At 35.9% G+C, this 24,754-nt stretch overlaps 2 protein-coding genes across 2 annotated transcripts; one reads left to right on the top strand and one right to left on the bottom strand.

Moving 5' to 3' along the window:
• Positions 1–437: 437 nt before the first annotated feature.
• On the top strand, positions 438–1,853 carry LOC149190584 (E3 ubiquitin-protein ligase AIRP2-like). The gene is made up of 4 exons (XM_089413425.1): positions 438–574; positions 911–977; positions 1,061–1,295; positions 1,494–1,853. The coding sequence occupies exons 1-4, from the start codon at positions 467–469 to the stop codon at positions 1,678–1,680; spliced, it is 597 nt and encodes a 198-aa protein (XP_089269551.1). The 5' UTR covers positions 438–466; the 3' UTR covers positions 1,681–1,853.
• Positions 1,854–3,604: 1,751 nt separating this feature from the next.
• LOC149190583 (uncharacterized) lies at positions 3,605–21,132 on the bottom strand. Its single transcript, XM_089410558.1, has 6 exons — positions 20,978–21,132; positions 5,667–6,225; positions 5,216–5,568; positions 4,234–4,360; positions 3,926–4,045; positions 3,605–3,810 (listed from the first exon to the last, which is right to left on the bottom strand). The coding sequence occupies exons 1-6, from the start codon at positions 21,130–21,132 to the stop codon at positions 3,640–3,642; spliced, it is 1,485 nt and encodes a 494-aa protein (XP_089266684.1). The 3' UTR covers positions 3,605–3,639.
• Between the last annotated feature and the right edge of the window lie 3,622 nt (positions 21,133–24,754).

Here is a 24,754-nt window from a genome sequence, read left to right as displayed (position 1 = left end):
AAAATGATTTGAGCTATTTTGTGTAGTATTGTGCAAAAGCAGATTGCCATTTAATTTGAACAAAACGGTATCTATGGTATTGACTCAATAGATGGTTAGCCACAAATTTTCCTACGTACCTCTTTTAAGATGTGGTAAAGATATGCCTGATCCAAGCAGACTCTACCTGGGGTTTCAGTTTTTTTATTTGGAAATTGGGAATCTAGCTTTACAGTGAGGCTGGATTGTTATGATAACATTCTTTGAATTTTTCTACAGAAATGGAAGTCAACAAGAGACCCTCATCTTTATTCAACTGTTCCTTTTTACTTTTATGTTCTTTTCCAAATAGTTATTTTCTGTTTCTCTTTTACCTTTTTGAAATTATGTTAAGGCTTTTCCAAGATTTTGGCATTCTGGACTAAAATACTCAAAATTATGCAGGGGATCTTCATTTACAAGGGAGTAAGATGGCGCCTGCATTCAAATGAGATTATCATACAGCCCCATAGCACAGCTGTTCCTTTTTCTTGTACAGTGGGCTAATTGCAGCCTAGCAAGCACATTAAGACTTCTGTACATACTAATATATAAGGTCCTATGCTTATTTTGTTTTTTTTCCTCTAGGAATTGTTCCGTTGTTTGACTGGCTTGAAATTCAACTAAATTATATTGAATAATATGATTTTGTTATTTAGGTCTATGTTGCTATTGTAAAAATTACTCCTGCTTCAAATCTGAGTCCCCTTTTGTAGAACCCAGAGTACCTCTGCAATCTGAAAAAATCTAATATTTTTAATTATTCACTAGTTATTATTTTTTATGGTATTTACTATTTATCTTTGATACTGGTATTTCATGGTGGTTTAATTCACTGCCACATTGTTTATTCTTTTATGCTTTCTAATACTGCAGTGTTTCCATTTAGCAGGTGTATTCAGATGGAACAACAACAATGTCTACATATGAAAGAAAAGCCAGTCTTCGAGAATTCTATGGTAAGTTGTTTTCTTCTTTTCTAAATAAAGGGGAAAAGGGAGGTATAACAGCTGTGATCTAATGGAGATTTTGTCTTGGGCAGCTGTTATATATCCTTCCTTGCTGCAACTTGAAGGAGGTATAACAGAGATGGAAGATAATAAGCAAAAACTGATTTGCAAAGAAAGATACAAGAAACGTGTTGATGAAGAAAGGAGACATCTTTCTGAGCTTGATTTGGAACGTGAAAAAGAGTGTGGAATATGTTTGGAGACTCAGACCAAAGTTGTATTGCCTAACTGCAGTCATTCAATGTGTTTGAATTGCTATCGGGAATGGTAGGAGCAATGAATCCTAGTAATGTATTTTATTTTTTGTAGTTTCTTATTTTTCTAACAGCATAATTCTATTTTTGAGCTTGAAAGATCATCTTACCCCTAGTTTCAGGGTTAGGCACATTTACATGAGACAGGAGCATTGAAAGGTTTGACAGATTTATAATTAACTCTGTCAGTTGTTATTGTTGTGTTTTGCAGGCATGCACGATCAGAATCATGCCCTTTCTGCAGTGATAGCTTGAAAAGAGTGAACTCAACAGACTTGTGGATTTTTACAAGTAGTGAAGAAGTTGTTGACATGGAAACATTGGGCAGAGAGAACTTAAAAAGGCTATTTAATTACATTGATAAGTTGCCACTTATAGTGCCAGAGAGCCTGTTTTAGGTTTATGATTCTCATTATGATTCCTATATGAAGTGAATGAATGTGAATTATCACTAGAAAATCAACAACAGCGTCCATGTCTTATCGCTGATTATTGTTCTTAGAATGGGTAGGATTGGTCATGTCCAATGAAGAAGCTTCTCTAGATTTTTATGTCTTCCCATTTTTAGCAGCTCTCAAAAAAATTAGAAACCTTTAATATAAGGTGAATTTTTAAAAATTTACATCAAGAATTTGATTCTGGAAATTTCTGCAATCCCTACACATCCTTCCTTTAAAGGGCATTTTACAATTTGGCTTTCCAAAAATGGAAATAGTCTCAACCAAAATTTTCAGTTATACTTTAATCTGTGTCTCCAGATAACAACTCACAATGATCGCCAGTTCACACAGAACATTGGTCACACACCAATTGCCCCCACATAACACTGCTTATGCATCACTCATTCGCAATAGGTTAACAGGTTTCTTTGATATCCAATTCTAACAATAGTTTTAGACCATCTTTGTGTTTTGCTTCCTCACATAATCTGTGTCTCCAGATATTTTTCCTTCTACACTCCCATACTCCCATACACTCGTTTTCCTTCTACTCACACCAATCATCTTCAACTTTGATTTCAAACCAAGAAAGGGGTTCAAGGTTTCTACAATTTCAAATTCAATTAAAATGATTTCAGTTTCTTGTAATTTTCTCTGGAGCAATCTTTGCTGCCCCAAAACTGTTTATACCCTTTTCCATAAGTAGGATACATACGCAGCGACATTTTTCACTCAAACCCTGAAAAAGAACAAGCCTTCAGGGAATTTCGTCTGGATCTTTTATCATTAATGTAAACAAAGAAACACAATCTATAAATTCCCACTGTTTTCTTGAAAAAGGAATCAGAAGAATTTACATTTTAAATGGAAAATATGAATACTTTCGAAATTGTGATGAGTTTCTTCTTCCGTATCTATCACATAAGTAGTTTTAGTGCCACCCCATTGTTGGCCACTCTTCGCCGCTACATCTGTAACCTGGACACTTTGCCTACTTCAATCGCCCTGCACAGTTCAGATCTCTCTTGCTATAGGATCTACGCATCAATTATGCACTCAATGGCTCCACAATTATAGCCCCAAGCATAGTTTGTCTGGGATTACCCTAGATTTGTCACGGTAACAATCTAGAAAGCAAATACTCAAAACTAATTGATTGAATATATCTCAGTCCCAGATGAAACATATAAAATTAACATTAATGGTAAAACTTAACAACATTTGAATCCTGCAAATACAGGCAGGGATTGCCTATAGTTACAGCCAAGAATAATGCCTTTTTCAGGATGGTATACAATAGAAAAATTCATTATGGAATGAAACGGTTTCATTGTGTCTCAAGGATCAAATATGTAGAAATTTTGCATTATGTAATGAAACGGCAGCATTTGATCTCAATGATCAAAGATCTCTTAATCAAAATAATGGTTTCCATTAAATGAATGTCATTACAAATTGCAGGAAGAATAGTTAGGAGCTCTTTAATGAAGAGCAGATCCCCATAATAATCACATGGTCCAGAGAGATATCCCGCAGGTATGTACAAGTAGTTAAGAGTATAAATGAACAGAACATATGTACAGGTAGTCTAATAATCAGGACCCATGACCAAATCAAATGACTCACTAAAACAGAGACAACTCAGAAAGCTGTTGCTTCATCTGGATCAGTAAGTCCTTTGTGTTATGGAAACCAACGAAAGATAAATAAAATCAACTATACAGTTAGAAGAACATATTGTATTTCCAGGAGATGAATGAAGAAGCTTTATGGGCTTTCTAAAACAGTTGTTTTTTTGCCAATAGCAGGAACTTTATAGATAGCCCATAACAGTCAACATGGGATCGGTAATGGAGAGGCCATAACTGTTTGTAAGGCCGGACAATAGACACCTACACAGTCTATGATAAAATTTCATCAGGCATAAATGTTAATATGAGAGGAATAATCAAGGGTTCCAGCTCCTTCCCATCCCATCCATTCTTCCCACTCGTCCCAATAAGCGTTATTGATTCCCATCATGCCCTCGACAGAGTAATCAGCAGAATAACTTTGCTGCTTTGCCTTTGCTAAACTGGACATTAACGTCTGCTCATTATCACAAAAGTAACAACAATCAGAAAACCGTGGGCCTGCATAAGAGTCCCATATTACAGAATGAAAATGCATATAGATAAAGATTACTCTTAGGCAGGCAATTTACCTCATAAGCCTGATTGATCTTGTGAAATTGAACCCCACGCACATCTCCTTTGCAAACATCCGGATGATACTGTAAGCAGATTATATCAACATATGAGTGCAATATTAATGTTTTCTGACATTATATATGACCAGGGATATTGCCAGACAAATTTTCTTAAAAATTCTCAAGAATGTGTGAAGTCTGACATTTTTAATTTCTATTTCAAACCTGTATCTCTTTTTCTATTTGCTTCAGAAATGGAAGATTTATTGAAAATATCTGATCTTGAAAGTAAGAGACATAGCTTCAAATGGATACTTGCATACCTGCAATGCAAGGCGACGATAGGCTCTCTTCACATCTTTTTCAGAAGCCCCAGGGCTCAATCTCAGCGTCTCATACTGCTCTTTCATCCCAGGAAAAGCAACAGAGGCCATCACAGTTACATTCCTCCTGCCTCCCATTTGTAATAGAATACAGATTAATAGCAGTGTGCAACCCATTGTGAGTGTCTGGAGCATCTTCCATAGTAGAGAAAACAAGGGATCTATCTTATTTGTGAAAAGCACTCACCATAATCCCCAACTTTCTGACAGAATTAAGTCTTCTTGTTTCATGACACATGTACACACTTGGCTCACAAAAGTTTGAATGATCCATAGTAATCTATATCTACCAGAAACAATTGCAACATAGCAAAATCATCCTGAACCAAAAACTATCACATGCCACGTACCAACACTAATTCTGAAGGGTTAATCCATAATAGTAATACTTTAGGTGAGATCACGTAATTACAGAAAACCATCTCTAAGCATCTTAAACCCAAATGTCTATAGGTCTCGTGTGAATTCTATGATAGGTGCAACAAAATATATAAGAGTTCAGTTTTGCAACAGTTAACAGAGGTTTTGCAATTTCTATGCAGGTAATGGAGATTTTGCAATTTTTATGCAGGTGTAACCAAGCCTAATATGATTTCACAAAATTAGACAAGAACAACAAATCGTTTTGCTTATGACTGCTTTCAGATTAACATTTACGAATGCGGTCTCCATTGAGCTATTAAAATAATACAGTTAAGGAAGCAGCTGATGCAATTAAACCACGAGGAAATTTGATATGAAACCTTTCTCACTGATAAAGCTATAAGTCAAAAAAACTTTTCTCCAGGCACCAAAAACTTTCAGATGGCAACCAATGACACCATTTCATTTACCTTTCAAAAAGATGAACAGGACCTAAACGGGCAGGACCTAAACAGGTAATGTCCTTTACCTTGGTTAGAAGGTTCGTTCCTGATTTTACATGAGCGAGGGTTGCTCCTGAAAGGTCAACCCTATAAGTTTATGTGTGTGTGCCCTGCAATACTGTAAACTAAAAGACACTGGAGCCAAAGAGAACCTTACATCTTCTACATGAGCATGATTTTGGTAGGTATCCAATGCAGCAATCTTACTTAAAAGTCTCTGTCTCAAATTGCCCGTATACATCTGTGAGCCCTTCAAAATCCTAGCATTGCTTCCTAAAACCACATTGACAACCTCATCACATTGTCCTGACTGACTGTCCAATTGCAATCTCCTTGCAGTCTCATTTGTGGGTTTCCACAGCTTGATTCCATGCAGAACAATATCTGGTCCCAGGATTGGTATCAGGCTCTGCGATGAAAATATCCCCAAAAACCAAAGCATCTTCAGCCACCCATCATCTCAGAAACTAAAAATACAGGAGAGGAGAAGAAAGCAACGTTACTTACTTTCACAATGGCAGGATGTTTTGCGAGATTGTAGCATTCCAGAAGCCATAAAAAGCAGTTTAGCTCCGAGGGGCCCCTTAGTCCTTTCTTGGAGATCTCATTATGCAGTGCCGTATGGCGTATACCCCATTCAATATACAGTTTAGTAAAGTTATAATCGATATTTGTATTTACTGTTACATAGCCCTGTTGGCTGAAAACAGAAATGGCTGCGGACCCCATTCTTGAGAGCCAGAGTAGGTGGTAAGCCGCCCAAGCGCCTACAGCTGCGATTTCCTCTGCAAAATACCTTCGAACCTGAGACATACAGAGTCGGCTAATAAGCACTCCACCAGAATCGATAAGAAGAACTGCAATTGTGCAACCTTGAGAGGGTTTCCGTTGAGGTTTCGCGAGACTCGAGCAATACAACTCGCGCCAGCTGCAGAGGTTTTGCGAGACCTGGGCAATACAACTCGCGCTAGCTGCAGAAGTTCTCGGTTGAGGCCATAGTAATTGAAGGGACCATGACGAATATCGTATGTCAGTGGAAAGCAGAAGGGTCGCGCCAGGTGTCAACCTGACAATGAAAAGAACGACGAAAGTCTGTTTCAATAGGAAGGCCTATCGGCCTAATAATAGCATCTTTATTTTACCTAATAAGTTTTCAAACATTATTAGATAAAAATGGTGAGAAAATAATAAAACAAAATATAACTATTAAATTTGATATTTGAAATATTTTTTTATAGTTATATCATTGTGACAAATTTTATAGTTATATCATTGTGTTATCAAGCTGTTATTATTTTCTAATTTTAGTATACATTATTGGTTTTATTTGTGAGTTAAAATTTTCAACCTAACGTTTTATTAGGTCATTATCTTGTAATGGACTTTTTTTTTTTACATTTTCTGAGTTATGTTGTGTTTTTACATTTTTTCAATAATTTGCGGGTTGAAATTTTTGAATTTTGAAATTAATTAGTTGTTATTTTGAAGATGTAAACTATATATATTTCCTAATTTTTCAATATTAATTTATTTATTAAAAATAAATTTTAAATTTTAAAATTAATATAAAAATTAATTAGTATTTAGTTTGTATTATTATTATTATTATTTCAAATATTTTTATTTTACAAAATACAATCACTAATGTTAATACATTTTTTTATCCAACATTTTCATTTTAAAATTTCAATTTTTTTATATTTATTACTATTAGTTATTTAGACATTTATATTTAAAGTTTTTCCATTTTCTTTAAAGTTCCCATTTGGAATTTTAAAAGCTCTATTTTCACATAAAATGCACGATAAAATTAAGAGTGAAGATTAGAGTGTCTAAACTATAAGTAATAAAACTAGCATTTGCACCAATCACCACATGGGAATAGAAAGCAACAATGGATTGCCTTCCTGATTAAACAGGGTTTCCAAGAATAAGTCAGTACCAATCCATAGAGATTCATTGAATTCAGCCAACTTGTGTCACGTGTACTTAAAGAAATAAACCAGTTTCAAGCTGAAACTACCTCAAACTTTCTGATTCAGAAGTACACTGACGCAGGCTTGGTTTTCATGCACAAGTTGTATTTAACCAAAAAATACATATCAAATAAAAGGGGCATCAAATTTAGATTTGTAAATAGAGATTAGAGAGTAATTTGCACTCTGTAACTAGCATACCTGAACATTAAGTACTGACATATTTTGTAGGCTAAGAAAGAGGGAATGGATTTTCATAATACAAAGACTTAGACATGAAAATATTGTTATTGCATCCTCTCAGCATTGGACATCTGTGTAAGCATGTTTTAGTTGTTTGAAAAGGGAAAAGGAGTATTCCTGTGAATAAGGGAGAGAGTAAAATAAACTATTCTGTTCTTTTTTCTTTTTCTTGTACAAAAGGGAAAAAAATTCCATGGCCAACCCATCACCATGATCATCATTTCTGTGACTCCAAACCTTGACCCTCAACTTCTATTTCAATAAGCAAAGCATAAACAACACTATTCCCTAAGCCAAACCCATGAAGGGTAAGGTATAGGCACCCCTATATGTCAAGTCCCCAAGCTATCAACTGCCTCTGATTGGTATCATTCTTGGATAGACTTTAAAGGGGGATGGTGTATTTTGTTTGGTCAAAGTCACCTCAAATATTGGAGGTTTCCTTTAGAAAAGGTGAAAAAATTACAAGAAGGGGATGGATATTTATAGTGAACTAAGGTTGGGAGGTTTCCTGGGACTTCTTGAAGAGTTTGATGCCAAAACAACTCCACTATGAATGTTGGTCAAAGCATGTCGAGCTTCTAGTAGCCTTGAACAGGGAACAATTAAAAAACCTATGATTTGTGGGGCTTTCCTGTAAAGCAAAATCTCTTGAGAAAAGCATTGGGAAGGACTATGATATCAAGGTCGTTGCATGCTCTCCATGCTCTAAAGAAAGGGAAGCCAATGATCTTTGTTGGCACATGCTGGGAGGGTGCTGGAAAAAGTATTTGCGTTTGCCTTCAAACCCACCACTTGCATTTGTCGAAAAAGATTGAAGGCCTCATCACTGTGTCCATTCTGTATGTGCGCTCTCATAATTGTTGTCCAGGACACAATATTTCTTTCAAGCATTTGGTCAAAACAACTTTGTCATTTTCTATGCTATCACATTTTTCATACATGTCAACAAGGGCACTATTAACAAAGACATCAGATAGATATCCATTCTTAATTATCTTTTCATGGATCATCGTGCCTTCATCTATAGCTGTCAAGTTAGCACAAGTAGATAAAACACTAACGACAGTATTTAAGTTTGGTTTCAAAACCACTGCTTGCATTTGTTGAAACAGAACAATTTTAACCAAATTTGCATGAATTTTTTAGGTTTTTTGGTGTGACCTGTCTCAAAAAGGAATTTGTAAACCTCTTCATTGACCGCAATCCAGGGTTCTTTTTACCCTATTGCCTTTCATCTTCTTGTACATCTTGTCAATGCCATACCACCTACCCACTTATTAAGGTGTGGCATCATTGTGATCCAACTCAATAAGGCCTTTTTCCACTTACTCTCTTATGCAACAGACATTTTGGTAGAATAAAATCGAAGGATCCAATTTTCACTATAGTGGCAGAAGGTTTGCAACCGTCATTCAACATCAATACAGAAGGTTTGTTCCTACCATCCAACATCATTCAACACAAGCCTTATGTCTGGCAAAACCTTGCAGCCTTGACTTGTCAACACAATTTAGCCAACTTTGAATAAATGTTTTGGATTTCTTTGCATGACCTATCTTAGAAAGGAATGCATAAATCTCTTTATTGACTACAGCCAGTGTTCTTTTCTACCTTATTCTCTTTCATCTTCTTCTGCACCTTGTCGATGTCATCCCACCTGTCAGTTTTTGCATACATATTTGGTAGTGCAATGTAGGGTGCAACATCATTTGGGTCCAACTCAATAATGCGTTCTGATGCATACTCTCTTAACTCTATGTTGGTGTGGAGTCTACAAGCATTGAGAAGGGATCCCCATATAGTAGCATTTTGCTTTATTGACATTCTTTTAATAAAGTCATGTGCCTCATCTAGGTGCCCAACTCAACCAAGAAGGTCAGCCATGCAGCCATAGTGCTCCATTGTAGGTGTAATGTGATAATGTTGCCTCAAATTATCAAATTATTGCCTACCTTCCTCCACTAAGCCTGCATGGCAGCATGCAAATAAAACAGAAATTAAAGTGAAATGATTAGGAATTATATTTGACTGCTACATTTCTTCTAAGAGAGCAAGGGACTCCTTGGAACAACCATGCATTGCATATCCTGAAATCATTTCATTCCATGAAACCGCATCTCGTTGATGGATATTGTGAAACAAAGATCATGCCTTCTTTATGCTGCTGCATTTGCAAACATGTCTACAAGGGAATTTGCAATAAATACATCATACTGAAATTTGCATTTTATTATTTCCACATGGATTTCCTTGCCCTGATCCAAAGCTGCCAAGTTGGCACATGCTGGGAGGGTGCTGGAAAAAGTATTTGCGTTTGGCTTCAAACCCACCACTTGCATTTGTCGAAAAATCTTCAAGACCTCATCATTGTCTCCATTCTATACGTATGCTCTCATCATTGTTGTCCAGGATACAATATTTCTTTTAGGAATTCGGTCAAAACAACTTCTTCATTTTCTATGCTGTCACATTTTGCATACATGTCAACAAGGGCACTATTAACAAAGACATCATATATAAATCCATTCTTAATTATCTTTGCATGGATCATCATGCCTTCGTCTATAGCTGTCAAGTTAGCACAAGAAGATAAAACACTAGCGACAATATTTAAGTTTGGTTTCAAACCTGCTACTTGCATTTGTTGAAACAGAACAATTTTAACCAAATCTGCATGAATGTTTTAGGTTTTTTGGTGTGACCTGTCTCAAAAAGGAATTTGTAAACCTCTTCATTGACCTCAATCCAGGGTTCTTTTTACCCTATTTCCTTTCATCTTCTTTTGCATGTTATTGATGCCATACCACCTTCCCACTTATGAAGGTGTGGCATCATTGTGATCCAACTCAATAAGGCCTTCTACCACTTACTCTCTTGTGCAACATACATTTTGGTAGAATAAAATTGAAGGATCCAATTTTCATTGTAGTGGCATAAGGTTTGCAAGTGTCATTCAACATGTTAGGCCACTATACTACTAGTGTAATCCCTTATTGTTATTAGTACAACCCACTTATTATATTGATGTACCCATATAGTGCCCATATTGTTACTATTGTGCCCCATAGAAGCCCACTATTGTTATTATTGTCCCCTTACATTATTATTGTTATGTCGGCTCTGATTATGTTATGACCCCTTAGACTCCTATATATAGAAAGGAGGTCTTTTCATTTGTATCATCCAAGAATTGTTCATTTATGTAATGTAAAGGAGGTTGCCCCCTCGAAGAGGCTGAATTCTAAGGTGTTGATCTATCTTTTCTATCTTTTTCTTGAGCTGGTTTCATAACACAACATCAATACAAAAGGTTTGTTCCTACCATCCAACATCATTCAGCACAAGCCTTATGTCTGGGAAAACCTTGCAACCTTGACTTGTCAACACAATTTAGCCAACTTTGAATAAATGTTTTGGGTTTCTTTGCATGACCTGTCTGAGAAAGGAATGCATAAATCTCTTTATTGACTACAGCTAGGGATCTTTTTTACCTTATTCTCTTTCATCTTCTTCTACACCTTGTCAATGTCATCCCACCTGTCAGCTTTTGCATACATATTTGGTAGTACAATGTAGGGTGCAACATCATTTGGGTCCAACCCAATAATGTGTTATGATATATACTCTCTTAACTCTATGTTGGTGTGGAGTCTACAAGCACTGAGAAGGGCTCCCCATATAGTAGCATTTTGCTTTATTGACATTTTGTTAATACAGTCATGTGCCTCATCCAGGTTCCCAACTTGGCCAAGAAGGTCAGCCATGAAGCCATAGTGCTCCATTGTAGGTGTAATGTGATAACATTACCTCAAATTATCAAATTATTTCCTACCTTCCTCCACTAAGCCTGCATGGCAACATGCAAATAAAACAGAAATTAAAGTGAAATGATCATGAATTATATTTGATAGCTGCATCTCTTCTAAGAGAGCAAGGGACTCCTTGGAACAACTATGCATTGCATATCCTAAAATCATTGCATTCCATGAAACCACATCTCGTTGATGGATATTGTCAAACAAAGATCATGCCTTCTTTATGCTGCCGCATTTGCAAACATGTCTTCAAGGGAATTTGCAATAAATACATCAAACTAAAATTTGCTTTTTATTATTTCCACATGGATTTCATTGCCCTAATCCAAAGCTGCCAAGTTGGCACATGCTGGGAGGGTGCTAGAAAAAGTATTTGTGTTTAGCTTCAAACCCACCACTTGCATTTGTCGAAAAAGCTTCAAGGCCTCATCACTATGTCCATTCTGTACGTACGCTCTCATCATTGTTGTCTAGGATACAATATTTCTTTCAGGCATTCGGTCAAAACAGCTTCGTCATTTTCTATGCTGTCACATTTTGCATACATGTCAACAAGGGCACTATTAACAAAGACATCAGACATAAATCTATTCTTAATTATCTTTGCATGGATCATCATGCCTTCGTCTATAGCTGTCAAGTTAGCACAAGCAGATAAAACACTAGTGACGGTATTTAAGTTTGGTTTCAAACCTGTTGCTTGCATTTGTTGAAACAGAGTGATGACCTCCTCCAAACACCCATTCTGAGCACATCCAACTATTAACACTGTCTAAGAAATCACATTTTTTGCAGGCATTTCCTGAAACAACTTGAAAGCCTCATTGAGACATCCATCCAGGAAATAACATTAATAACATTTCGCTGGCGCATTTTTCCAAACACATTGCATGCATTCTCTATGGTACCACATTTTCCATACATTTCTACAGGGGTATTCTTAGTTATTCTCCACTAAGACATCAGAGTGAAGATGCCCACTCTTAGTAGTCTATGCATGGATCTCCATGCAACACCAAAGCATATGCTTATATTCAAGATATGCTAAAATCTTGCCATCCAACCTAAATTTTGTACCTTTGCATTGTGCCATGGAAACCTTACCAAGTTGTTGGATGATCAGTGCGATGTGTTATCTCCTCTTTCCATCTTAGATATTTGCAAAATTTCTCCAAAGATACTCTAATATTGACAATTTCGCTGATTTTTCCAGATTTTCACTCATTCAAGATGAATATTCATCCAAATTCCACATAACTATATTATTTTGCTCTAAAATTTAGCAAACCTTTCTATATAACATACAAAATCCTTCAAGATTTAGAAGAACCCATATAAGTTTTGCAAAATCTTTTATAGTTAGAATCTTGAGAATTGTAAATATTCATGAAGTTTGTCCACTTACAACAAAAAATAACACAATTCCTTCAAATTTCACTAGATCAAACCATGGCACATTCCTGTGCTTAACATTAATTTCATTTTAACCACGTAGATTCAGTTGTTGACAGGCGTTTTTCCAGAATTCGAATTCAACAAAAATAGATCGAAAAACAGTAGAGCCATTTCCTTGAAAATGCTACATATTAACAAATTAACATCCTTAGAACCAGATATCTAAATAAACCGTTGAATATTTGAAATGAAATACACTGAAACCCTAGAAATCTGGGGTTTTACAGGCTTTAAAGTAGGGTTGAGAAACATGATAGCTACAACAAGGCCATCTTAGGGATTCAAATATGATGCTGGAAGCTATGCTCTTAACTTTGATGATGGGTGTTTGCAGGAATTGCATGAGCATTGCTTGGCCTGTAAATATCATGCAAATGCTGTGCACCCAATAGTACTTGACACATGCAAACCCAACTCTTAGGTTTGATAGTTTGGTTAGACGTACAATGAAATAACAATTGGTGGAGGTACGACCCTTGCAACTTCACCTTACCATCCTTCGATTGCTTGAAACTGAACTAGGAAAGACTTGAAATCTCCTCCAGCTTTGACATTATGCTCGACGTGGGCTGAGTCGAAGTGAACCTCGACTCGAGTCATCCTGCTTCACCACATCATCCTTGAACAGGCCCGAGAGATTGAACCCTGGCGAGAGGGAAATTATGTCGAAGGCGGAGTTCGCAGACGAGTCTTTACCTATACGAATCAAATACCTGCAACGAATTCGTAACTACCTGCAACAAATTCGTAACTATTTTTTGGTGATCGAATGGTTCAACCTTTCTCAATCGTCTAACATACAATCTTAGGGTGGATAAGGATGATAGGTGGGCAAGAAGGGGAGTTGATTTCAAAGAGGAACGCCTTACGACATAATTAATAATAAATTAGAGACATACAATTTTTATTAATAATAAATTTTTTAAATATAATAATAATAAAAATTTAGAATACTCAGAAAATTAAAACTCTTTCATAAAATTCTTATTAATTTAAAACTTAGATCTAGTTTAGATTCATCTTCTGGATCTATCAAGTTCCTAGAGGGATCAAATCTCTCCATGTGCAAACGTTTTCTTAGGTTTTGCATTTAAAAAAGAGGTTTGCACCTCAAGAGATTTGATCCTCTCATCACTTTATAGATTCGGAGTTAAGATGAATCTATGGTGACATATATGTATACAAAAAAACCTATATATCTAAGGATGCTTAAATGGAAAGTGTTTTTTTTTTTTTCAATATTTATTTATTTTAAATTAGAAAGTCTATAAGCTATTCTTTTTGTTGATCAAGGAAAATTCATATATTCATAATATTATCAAATAAAATAACTTACATTTTGATGGTTTGCAACTCACCTGGCTTCACTCGATTGGATTGGTTAGCAAGGAGAGTCGAACAAAAACATAAGAGATGCATCCATTCATTATCTATATCCCATGCACAAAATGGCCAAATATTCCAAAATACATACAAAACTAAAAAGCAACCTGCAATTTTCATATCAAGGAGGGGGATCCAGAGCTTGACCACCCGGAGCCATTGCAGGGTCGTGACTTTCATGGACATGGTAGTCGATGTGAGCCGAACACGCCACAACTTCATCCATTCTCTCAGTGGTTCGACGCTGGTTGTGTCTCGCTGAAGCCAACTACTCTAGAATTTCGCTCTGGTTGTACTGCACATAGTTGATAAAGACCATGATCTCGTTCTGGTCATCATACATGTGTTGGCGGAGGATGTCCAGATTGGCCTAAATGTCCCATTGTTGATCATCAATTGTACCAAGGGAGGGCGGTTGTTCTATGTGACCCGAAGAGTGGGCCTAGGCATGAACTACCCCACCTTCCATATTCATACCTCCCATCTCATCATCATTCATCGCCCCCGCTCTATAAGCCCGAGAACCCTGCTATCCACGGAGACCACCACAACATCGGGCACACCCATGCTGGCATAGCATCTTGGCTTGCACCTGATGAATTCCCTGCCAAGGCCTCACACCAGGGGAATTTCCCCACCCGTGGACCACCCTATGCAAGGAAATGCTAAACTGCACAGGCCTTGACCCAAGCACAACAACAAACTCTCCCCAAGAGGCAAGACGAGGCCATAACCCCCAGTGCTCACAGAATTGGTAGGATTGACAACACAAAGAAGCAATCAAATTGGGTTTGAAAAAACCTCGAAGCAGGGACCTTCATTGACTTGGCTTGCTGCTACCCACTCCCACCTTAGACACCCGCTGAACTTATGAAACACCGAGAGCCAAGTGAGCCCCAAAAAATTGACGATGTTATGTTGAGAGAAATTATCCCAACTACACTAGTTTCCCTCAACAAGCCTGAGGCCTCTCTTACACATGTACCACCCACCAACAGAGTACAAGTTCAAAACCAACTGTTCATTTTCTTCCAATGCCACACAAGGAACACATTAACACGCAACACAAACATAACCCAAGAAGATGGAATTACCTCTACAATCACCTTCACGCTTGAGAGAGTTGAGGCCACAAGGCTAGATGTCTGCTAGCTGAGCCGAGAGAAACTTCAAGACAACTAGATAGAGCCAATCCCCATTCAAGCATCGACCTAGGATCTCATATCACCACTTGTTCGGCTCTCACTTGCAGCGTTTCCTTCCTATAACAACTTCTAAACCCCAACTTAACTCTCCAAAAGAGCCTTCAAATGAACTGAAAAAAGTACGACCTTCCAAACTACAACTTCTCATCTCCCAAATGACGTTTTTGCTCATCACATAACTTTTCATCTCCCACATGACGTTTTTGCTCACCACATCTAGCCCTAAAGAAACAAGAACTAACACAATCTCTAGAATGTTTGACAGCAAGCCTCTGACCTTTGCTACTTTCCATACTCTATATTTTCTTTTCTTTTTTTTGGTAGGTAAGCACCCACGGGGGATTTGAACCAGTGACCTATCGCAAGGAGTGCCTTAATAATGCACCCATTCACCGTCAATCCAAAGCCCCATGGGCTACTCTATATTCATTACAGCGCCGTGGGAGGGCTTGAATTACCCCGAGGCTGCTCGCTAACTAAGTCAATCACCCCAGCGAGGACCGTAAACTATTTTTATATTTTTATATTATAGTTGATTCTAAATTTTATTTATCTATAAAATAGACAATTATGCATCAAATTAAAAAAACTATATTCAAAATTAAGATATATCAAATTTGGAAAACAAAAGCATCAGAGCTATCTAGCGAAATCTTTTACTATCGATCATCGGAATCACATTGATATTGAATGCAATATCAGCCTATAAAATGACGTTTCAGAAGATTGGGGCATATTAGCGTTATTCAATATTGAAAATTTACTATTTATAAATTGATGTTTCAAATTGCGGTGTCATAATCTATCAGATCAATAAAAAAACTTAATTGAATCCGTGTGCGTGAAATACTTATTCCCTGAGAGAAGTCTCTGTACGTGGAATATTTTTTTCTTACAATGCGCCTGTTTATGTAACCATTTTCATCTTTCTAATTTATCCACTGCGCTTAAGTTCTTATGTAATCGTTCACATCTTTCTAATTTGTCTGGTGTTCTTTTTCATTGTTTTTGTTGATTTATAATGTTTATTTATAAATTTATTGATGAAAATTTTTATTGAAGTGATTGACACGTTCGAGATTGAACTTGCAGATGTTTAACACGTGGGATGACTTCAATCTACCTAAATATCCGCGGAGATAGATTAGGAGAGCTAATAACTCCTTATAACTAGGGTAATAACTCCTTATAACTAGGGTAGTTAAATAAATTAAATGGTGGTAAATGTATATGGACATTAAATATCAAAACACCTCCCTCTTTTCTTTCTTTTTTTAATATTTCGAATGGTTTGACTTATTAGGATTACAACTTTAAATGTTAAGATTTACATAACACAATGCCTCACCAATATTAATATAAATTTAAAATTTAAAATCATAAAAATTATAGTTTTATTTAAATTATAAAAATAATTAATATATAAATTTCAAAAATATAAAATATGATTTTTAATTATGAATATTTATTTAATATTTTTATAAATAATTTTTTTTTATAAAATTATTGGTAAATATTGTGATTTATCAGTACCACATGTTTCAAAAATTATAATTTATTTTATAAAACATTTGTTTATATAACATTTTTTAATTAATCAGTTTAATTAAAAAAAACATGACATAATTATTTTATAGATAAATCCCAACCATATTCTAAAATATTTTATAAAAGTTAAATGTTTAGTATTCACTTAATAATTATTAATAATTAAATTAAAAGTTTAGAAATCTATCTCTCTCACACACACATTATGGTATTGAATTTTAATAAAATGTTTTAGAATTTGCCTTTAAAAAACATGTTATTTTGACAATAAAATAAATTAATTAAATAAAAAACAAAAAAATAATATATATAATAATTGAAAAAGATAAAAAAAATTAAGTGTGACCTGAGAAAGGTGTTATTTTTCGTACTAATAAATAAATAGAAACCCAATTTTCATGGGATTGGAGGTTACCACTAACAATCAAGCCAAATATTTTGCCTTTTAATAAAGATTGAAAATAACAAAAAAAAAATCACAAAAAATCTCAATAGAAACCCAATTTTCATGAGATTGGAGGTTACCACTAACAATTAAGCCAAATATTTTGCCTTTTAATAAAGATTGAAAATAACAAAAAAAATCACAAAAAATCTCAATATTTAGAAATTCAATAATAGTTATTCAAAATGATAAAAACACAAAGATCATCCTACCCAAATCTCCCTCCTATCCTTCAAAAGATTGTTCTAATCTCTTTGCAATTCAAACAAATCAAATTCTTCAAATAAAATTATTTCATGTACTTCAACAATTAAACTCAAAGCCTGATTCATTGGCCAACCAAGATACCACTATGGAAGAGGGGACTTTAAAAGTTGATCAAAGGGAGCTTGAAGGGACTTTCACATATCACATGAACATTAGAAGCATTATTGAAGTTTTACGATTCAATACATTTAATAATGGAATAGACGTAGGGGTCAGCAGATTGAGGTTAAGGGGGAGAGTCAGTAAACATTAAATATGAATGTTTGGCCAACAATAATGGAGTACGAGTATCTCCATCTAAATCCCACCTGGCAATTGCTCTTGGCTGCATGCGGACTCATGTGGCACTGATGTTTAAATTCTCAAGGCAGGAATGAGAGAGCCTCGGCCTCACAAATGCATTTACTCCTTCACATCCTGAACTTAACTCCGTAATTCCAAAGAATGTTATGTGATATTAGTACAGATTTGGAGGCTTTGGTATTCAATGCATTAAGGGGTGGTGCAGAGGGAGAATTGGTTATAAATGGGGAAATGTAGTCCATATTCGACCCTGTTTTGTCCTGAGCAAACTCAATAGTGCGCCAAGCTGTCCATTATGCGATACACTGTAAAGCTTGACAATGGAGGCACAAGGAGAATCGTCTCGAGAGAGACGATAAAACAAACTCTCTTAGACAGCTTATTTGAATCTCTTAATTGGCCACTAAAATCCTTGAACCACAGGGTGTTGTGGAGGGGAAGGATCGATTGACATTTTAGTGGTTTTCTCTGATTTTCGTGTTTACATGTCTATTATTCACCCTGCAATGGGGTAACACAAGATTTGAATTCAAGATCTCCGGTTGAGACTTCATTTCACGGCTATCCCCACTTGAACTATCCAAGGCAAACAATAATAATATTCTTAGTAGTTGTCGAGCACCAAGCTTACTTTATTGCTAATAAAACGCAAGGTGGAAAAACTGCAATCGGAGATGCACATTGAACTAACAATAGTAAACACCAGAATTGAAGGTAGCAAAATGCTCCAATAGTGATGCCAAATCCAACATGAAAGCATCCAGGATTAGCGAGGAGCAAGAGCATAAAAAGGCCTAGAGAACTTGATGGAATGGAGCAATAGACTAAGAGCGATAATACAACTACATGGACAAGTTGGGGCGAAAGGCTATGGACAAGTTTGGGGCGAAAGCGACAGTACAACTACATGGATAAGTTGGGGAGAAAGGCTATTCTCTGCTAGAAACTTAATTAAATTTTGAAGTCTCTTCATGTATTGTAGATATGTTTAGGTTGGAAGACGTAGTGTAGTATTAGAAAATAAAGCATTTGGAAAAGGTAGTGTAGTATTGGACAATAAAGCATTTTGTAAAGATTCTAGCATTCTAGCACAAAGTCCAATTTAATTTACTATAATGCGAATACCATAGTGGTTTTTTTAAGAAAAAATTATATATATATATATATATTATTTTTTTATATATAATTTTTTAAATCATTAATATAAAAAAATAATATAATATAAAATTATATTATTAAAAAAATTTATATTATTAAAAAAATTACATACTTAAAAAAGTTCAATTATCACATTTTTAATAAATATAATTTAGAATTAATTTAAATTATATTTAACCACAATTTTAAATTTCAAAAGTGTTTCCAATCTTAATAAAGTAAATATAAATAATGTTCAAACTAATCTTTTCTATGTTTTTATAGAGAGAAAACTTTTCCCACTCTATCTAAATGGAGGATGTCTTCGATATTAATAAAGTAAATATAAATAATGTCCAAACCAATCTTTTCTATATTTGTGTAGAGAGAACTTTTCTCACACTAATGGAGGATATCTTTCATAATATTTTAATAATGGTGGATTTAAAATAGTTTTTAATTATTAAGAATATATATATTAAATTTTTTATTTTAGGATGGGATAAGAATGTTAAACCTTGATTATATTATTGAGATATAAAGAGAAAATCATCTTATTTTATAAGAATATTATTAAAAATATTATTATTTTAAAAGTTGATAGATAAAACGTTAAAGGAAAACAATTAAGATGTCAGAACAAGGTGATCACTATAATTTTCAAAATAAGAAATATTTTATTGTCTTAAGTATAGTGTTAAGAAGAAAATGAGTATTGCGAAGACTAAAATTATTTATAGCCACCTTACAAACAAACTGGAGATGTTGCACCTGCAACTAAAACTGAGCTTTGAACCGGCTGATTGTGAATGCCATGTGTTGAGCAGTTTCTCATTCATCTAGAGGCCAAATGCGCTCGTTCAGGTTGTGTTGGGATCATTTCTGCGAGCTCTACTCAATGGCACTGCTTCCACTCGAATCCGGTAACTTTGGCTTTTAGGTTTTTTATAGATCCTTAATGAATTTCAGATCACATTTACACTTACCAAGCAACAATGCTGGTGACATTGGACCCTTTGGATATTATTGAGTCAAGAAATTATCTTGTTGCTATCATCATATTGTTCTTTTTGAACATGATAGTATGTTCATTTGTTAGTGAAGAGTGATGGAATTGAAGTATTGACTTTGCCATCCCTTGATGTGACCAAGGTCACAAATCCAACCCACAACTTTAGTTTGGATTTCCAAGTGTGGATTCGAGCAAGTCCTCTAGTATCACTATAATTTTGAGCTTTCCTAATCTTGGAGAAGCTTGCTTCTAACCAAGCATTGGTTTCTTGGCAATTTGTCTTGGAACATTGACACTAGATATTTTACAAAAATTTGGCCTTGACATTTTCTCAGGTATGGATGGCTCGCACAACCTTTCTTTCCCACTGATCTCTTTCCTACATGGTGTGGACATTCAGGTGCTTAAGGATATAGTTGTTTTACCTAATGCAAACACCCCCACAACACATTAGAAAGATGCCAACATTTTGGCTCATCTTATCCCAGAAGGGTTAGAGTACATTCTAAAATTACAACTAGTTGGGATCTCTATCCCATTTACAGGACAGATTACAATGCAATGGCAGTTTACACAAAGGACAAATTATTGTAAAAGAAGCCTATAACATCATAGACCAGCATGTGGAGCCGGATATGGCCTCCTCTTGGCTGCCCATGACATGGAGATGGAAGGAGTATAAATTTCAAATGCTTGCTCTGGCTGGTGGTACATAATCATATATTAACCTGGGAAAATCTTACAAAGAAGAGTTTTCAGGGTCCGGGACGTTGTAGTCTATGTAGGGATCATGGAGAACCGATCTCACATCTTTTTCTACATTTCCCATTTTCCAAATCGATTTGGTTTGGAGTGCTTAGAATCCTTGAATCCAAAGCAGTTCAGAGTTGGTCGAATTTCACAGACTGCCTACACTAATGTTTTGTTGCCAACAAGAATCACATGTCTCTTCCCTTCTTTCTTCTGTGGGAAATTTGGTGAGTTCACAACGCTCTTATCTTTGACTCAATTCAACGGGAAGTCTACAGGACAAGCTCTTCAATTGCGGCATTATTCAAGGAATTCTCCGTAGCGGCTACCGAGTCTCCTCGCTCTCCTCGCCCCACCAAGGGTCCATGGACAATCTTCCCTTTTGGCTTCTTCGATGGAGCCAATTCTTTCGGTTCATGTGGCAGTGGCATGGTGATATACCTAGACCATGCACATCTTTTCATAATTTTTTCGCACAGTGGTTCGGGCACAAACCCCAAGGCCAAACTACTTGCATTATAGGGCATCCTACACTGTGCTAATTGGATTGGCTTGACGGATATTGCCATCCTTAGGGATTCCAAGGCAGTAATCAACTAGGCGAATGATTGCAGCAATCTACATACACCGACCCTCCTCAACTGGCAACAGAGGATCAAGACTCTGTCTCTGTCCTTCCGACAGATCTCCTTCTCCCACATTTTTCACGAGCCAAACATAGAAGCTGACGAATTGTCAAAGCGTGGATTCTTTGCAGTCTCGGGCTCGATCCACATTAAGGAATTCAACTATGAGCTTCTGTTTTGCTCGGGACAGATCAACTTCTGATAGCTATGTTTACTATTTTCACTATGTCGCCCTCTTCATGACAAACTCTCATAGAATTTTTCTTTTGAAACTGCTCTTTTAGCTTTTGTATTGTTCTGCTACTTTTGTTTTGTTTCGTATTGTTTTTAAGTTTTTCTTAGCAGATTTTGATAAGTCAATTTTAGCTTCAGAAGGCAACAAGGTTGTTCTATTGGGGTTATCTGATAATTTTGAAAAATCTAGAAACATGGTAGGCTAATGATAATGTACTTTCATTCTATGTAAATGAAAGTTTTTTAGTTTGTACTTTCATTCTATGTAAATGAAAGTTTTTTAGTTTGTACTTTCATTCTATGTAAATGAAAGTTTTTTAGTTTTTTTTTTGGTTCTGAAAAAACTTTAATGAGCAATGTATCCATTTAAATTTAAAATTTAAATGAAATTTACAATAAATCAATTTTAAAAATCACATTGAAAAACATTGAGACAATATATGTCATTCAGAAACATAGACAAAGATTCGATTGCCATTTATACTTTGTCGCCAATGAGAGGATTCTGCAGGAATTGACACCAACGCAATAGGAAACAACTATGCTTGTGGCTTTTGGATTGCAATAAATGCTGACTTGATATACAGGATGCATTGGAATTGTGGTGCTGGTACTAATACTAAAGCTGAAGCAGTGGCTCTCTGGGGTCTCCTATGGTTCAATAGTTTCCTTGGAAACCCCGAGCTACATATATACAGTGATTCGAAAATCATAATCGACCAAGTCTTGGGGAGAGCATCCATCAACAATCCCAGACTACAAGGATGGATGGAAAGAATCGAACTTTTATGGAAAGCTCAAGACAGATACACAATCCAACACATTGAAAGACGTTTTAACAAGGATGCAGACAGACTATCAAAAAAAGGATTACAGGGAAGCAATGATGAATGGTATCTAGAGATTACATGGGAGCAAATCATATACGACATGGAGAGCCTTCCAAACCCAGGTTAACCATTTCTATGCAAGCCTCTCAAAGTTTTTTTTTGTGTAAAATATTGTTATATAGGTTGATAATGTACAATTTTCCCATGACTTCTCCTCAGGAGAATGAACACCCAACAAAGTTCCCTAAAAAGGCTGACAAACTGTTAGTAAAATTGCTGTGTTAGTTTTGCAGGGATGCATAAATGTTTTCTTTTTGGAAATTTTGAAGTTGTATGCCTGGCCACTGGGCAAAAACAGTGTCCTCTACGAGGGGCTTTCCTAAGCCTCCTCGTTAGATGGTGTCATTACAAAACAAAAGTCTTTTCCTCTTTTTCATACCTCTGCTGACCAAGCTGTATTATTTTTTATAAAACTTTTTTCTTCTCTGGATTGGTTTCATATGCTACAGGTCCTTCAATGCTACAGGTTTTCTCCAGAGAGGGGACTATCTCTTTTCAATAGGATGGCTGCTCAATAATACAACTACAACTGATGTATTTTGTCTACTCCATAGACTTTTGCTGCTGATATATGCTCCTTTCTGTCATATCAACACAGAACTGTATCATGCATATTATGTTATCTATTTTTGACTTGATGTATTTGACTCTCGTTTCTTCAGAGTCACAGTAAACTATTGATATCATGGGCTCTATATTTTGTTTCTTTTTCGCCCAAAATGGCATCTGAAAAATATGCTACATGTATTTTTCAGGGCGAAAAAAGCAAGATTGTATTATATAAGATATATAAAGAGATAGAAAGTACATTTACATGTATTACTGTATATGGCCAATCTATAGATGAGCCATTATAAAGATGAGATGGGCACCATAATCCCAGCATAAAGACAAGATTTTTAGGGAAAAAAGACAGTTCAAGGAGCTACCAGCAAGATGCAAAATTTTTACATTTCTCATAGAAAGGAAATAGAAGAAATTAGATTTTCAGAAGGAGGGGAGCACTGAATAGGAGATTCACATTATACTTTGCTCATTCATAAACAAAATTCGGAGGGACAATAGGACAAAAGAGGAAACAAAAAATAGTGCATACCTGTGTATCAGCTAATATGGAATTAAAAACCTGGAAGGGAGAAATATTGGATAGAGAAAAATTCCCCTTCAGACTTTACCTTCATATACCAAAAACCTGGTTCTGATTGAAGACCCTCCTTTGACAAAAAGTCTGCTTGCTGGTTCTGAGCCCTGTTGATATGGTGAATAGTGCATCCTTCCATCCTTCTCCAGAAAAACCTGATCCTATCCATCCAGCCTACAAGGTGAGGCTTGTAAATATTATTTTTCCCTGATACATAATCCACCATAACTTTGGAATCTCCAAAGATTGAGACTGCCTGAATGTTGAGAAAAAAGCAAAAATTAAGAAGGCCTGCAAGAGCCATCCCCTCAGCTTTGCTGTTGGAGCCCATTCCCCCATTCCAATGGATGAGATATTGTACATTTTCATTCATTATGATGTGCACTCCACAACCACAGGAACCATTCTGCGCAGCTCCATCGAAATACGCTCTTGGAAGCATTGTGTGAGCCTGCGCATGTTCTTTACAATTCTCCTTTTTTTGCTTGTGAGTCTTTTCCGGTAAAGAGTCATAGAGGGATACAATATTAGTCAAAATTTCCAAGAAAGGCTCTTTCCTGTCATTGAAAATAACATTGTTTCTCCATCTCCAAATGCTCCAGAGGGTGATAATAACTATCGGCCTCCAGGATTCCTTCTGCCCACTCCACCAAAGAAACGCTTCTTTTGTGGAAGCATGAGAAATATGTGGGATTCCATAAATATTTTCCAGAGATTGCCATAATTGCTGAGTTCTTTGGCAATTTAAAAACATGTGACAGTTGCTTTCCTCAGCCGATTTGCATATTAAACAGATACTTGGTCCATGCCAACCCCTCTTTTTCAAGTTTTCCCATTATAAATTTTTGTTGTGGAAAGCAAACCATGAAAAATGAATCATTTTGGAAGGACATCCAGATTTCCAAAAAGCAGTTGGGAAAATAGGACTGGGAAGAGCACCCTTTTTACCAATCATATTTTGATAAATATCCTTAACACAAACCAGGTTAATACCTTTTGAATCCTTCCAAATAAGACGATCAGATTCCGAAGAGCGATATATGCCATAGTTTCTCAGGCATGTTCTGATGTTCCTCCATATTCGGGCTATAGTATCTGGCATCTCCATATTTTCTACCTCTTTCCATAGAGGGATCGGACCCTGCCAATCAGAAATCAGTTT

Source organism: Pinus tabuliformis, chromosome 3_1, assembly GCF_031772625.1.
Source record: "Pinus tabuliformis cultivar Carrire ecotype Pingquan chromosome 3_1, CPIR1, whole genome shotgun sequence".
In the NCBI taxonomy this organism is placed as follows: domain Eukaryota; kingdom Viridiplantae; phylum Streptophyta; class Pinopsida; order Pinales; family Pinaceae; genus Pinus; species Pinus tabuliformis.
The sequence above is the reverse complement of the archived record's forward strand: the minus strand, read 5'-3'. Positions and strand labels throughout refer to the sequence as shown.

What these genes read in the sequence shown, in the direction of transcription:
- LOC149190584 (XM_089413425.1), top strand. Translation starts at nt 467, where the DNA reads ATGAGATTATCATACAGCCCCATAGCACAGCTGTTCCTTTTTCTTGTA. An exon ending in TGTACATACTAATATATAAG is followed by an intron (nt 575 to 910) that starts GTCCTATGCTTA and finishes TCCATTTAGCAG; the next exon opens with GTGTATTCAGATGGAACAAC. An exon ending in TTGAATTGCTATCGGGAATG is followed by an intron (nt 1,296 to 1,493) that starts GTAGGAGCAATG and finishes TGTGTTTTGCAG; the next exon opens with GCATGCACGATCAGAATCAT.
- LOC149190583 (XM_089410558.1), bottom strand. Translation starts at nt 21,132, where the DNA reads ATGCCACTGCCACATGAACCGAAAGAATTGGCTCCATCGAAGAAGCCA. An exon ending in GCAATTGAAGAGCTTGTCCT is followed by an intron (nt 6,226 to 20,977) that starts GTAGACTTCCCG and finishes TTTCATTGTCAG; the next exon opens with GTTGACACCTGGCGCGACCC. An exon ending in AGATCAATCAGGCTTATGAG is followed by an intron (nt 3,811 to 3,925) that starts GTAAATTGCCTG and finishes GATAATGAGCAG; the next exon opens with ACGTTAATGTCCAGTTTAGC.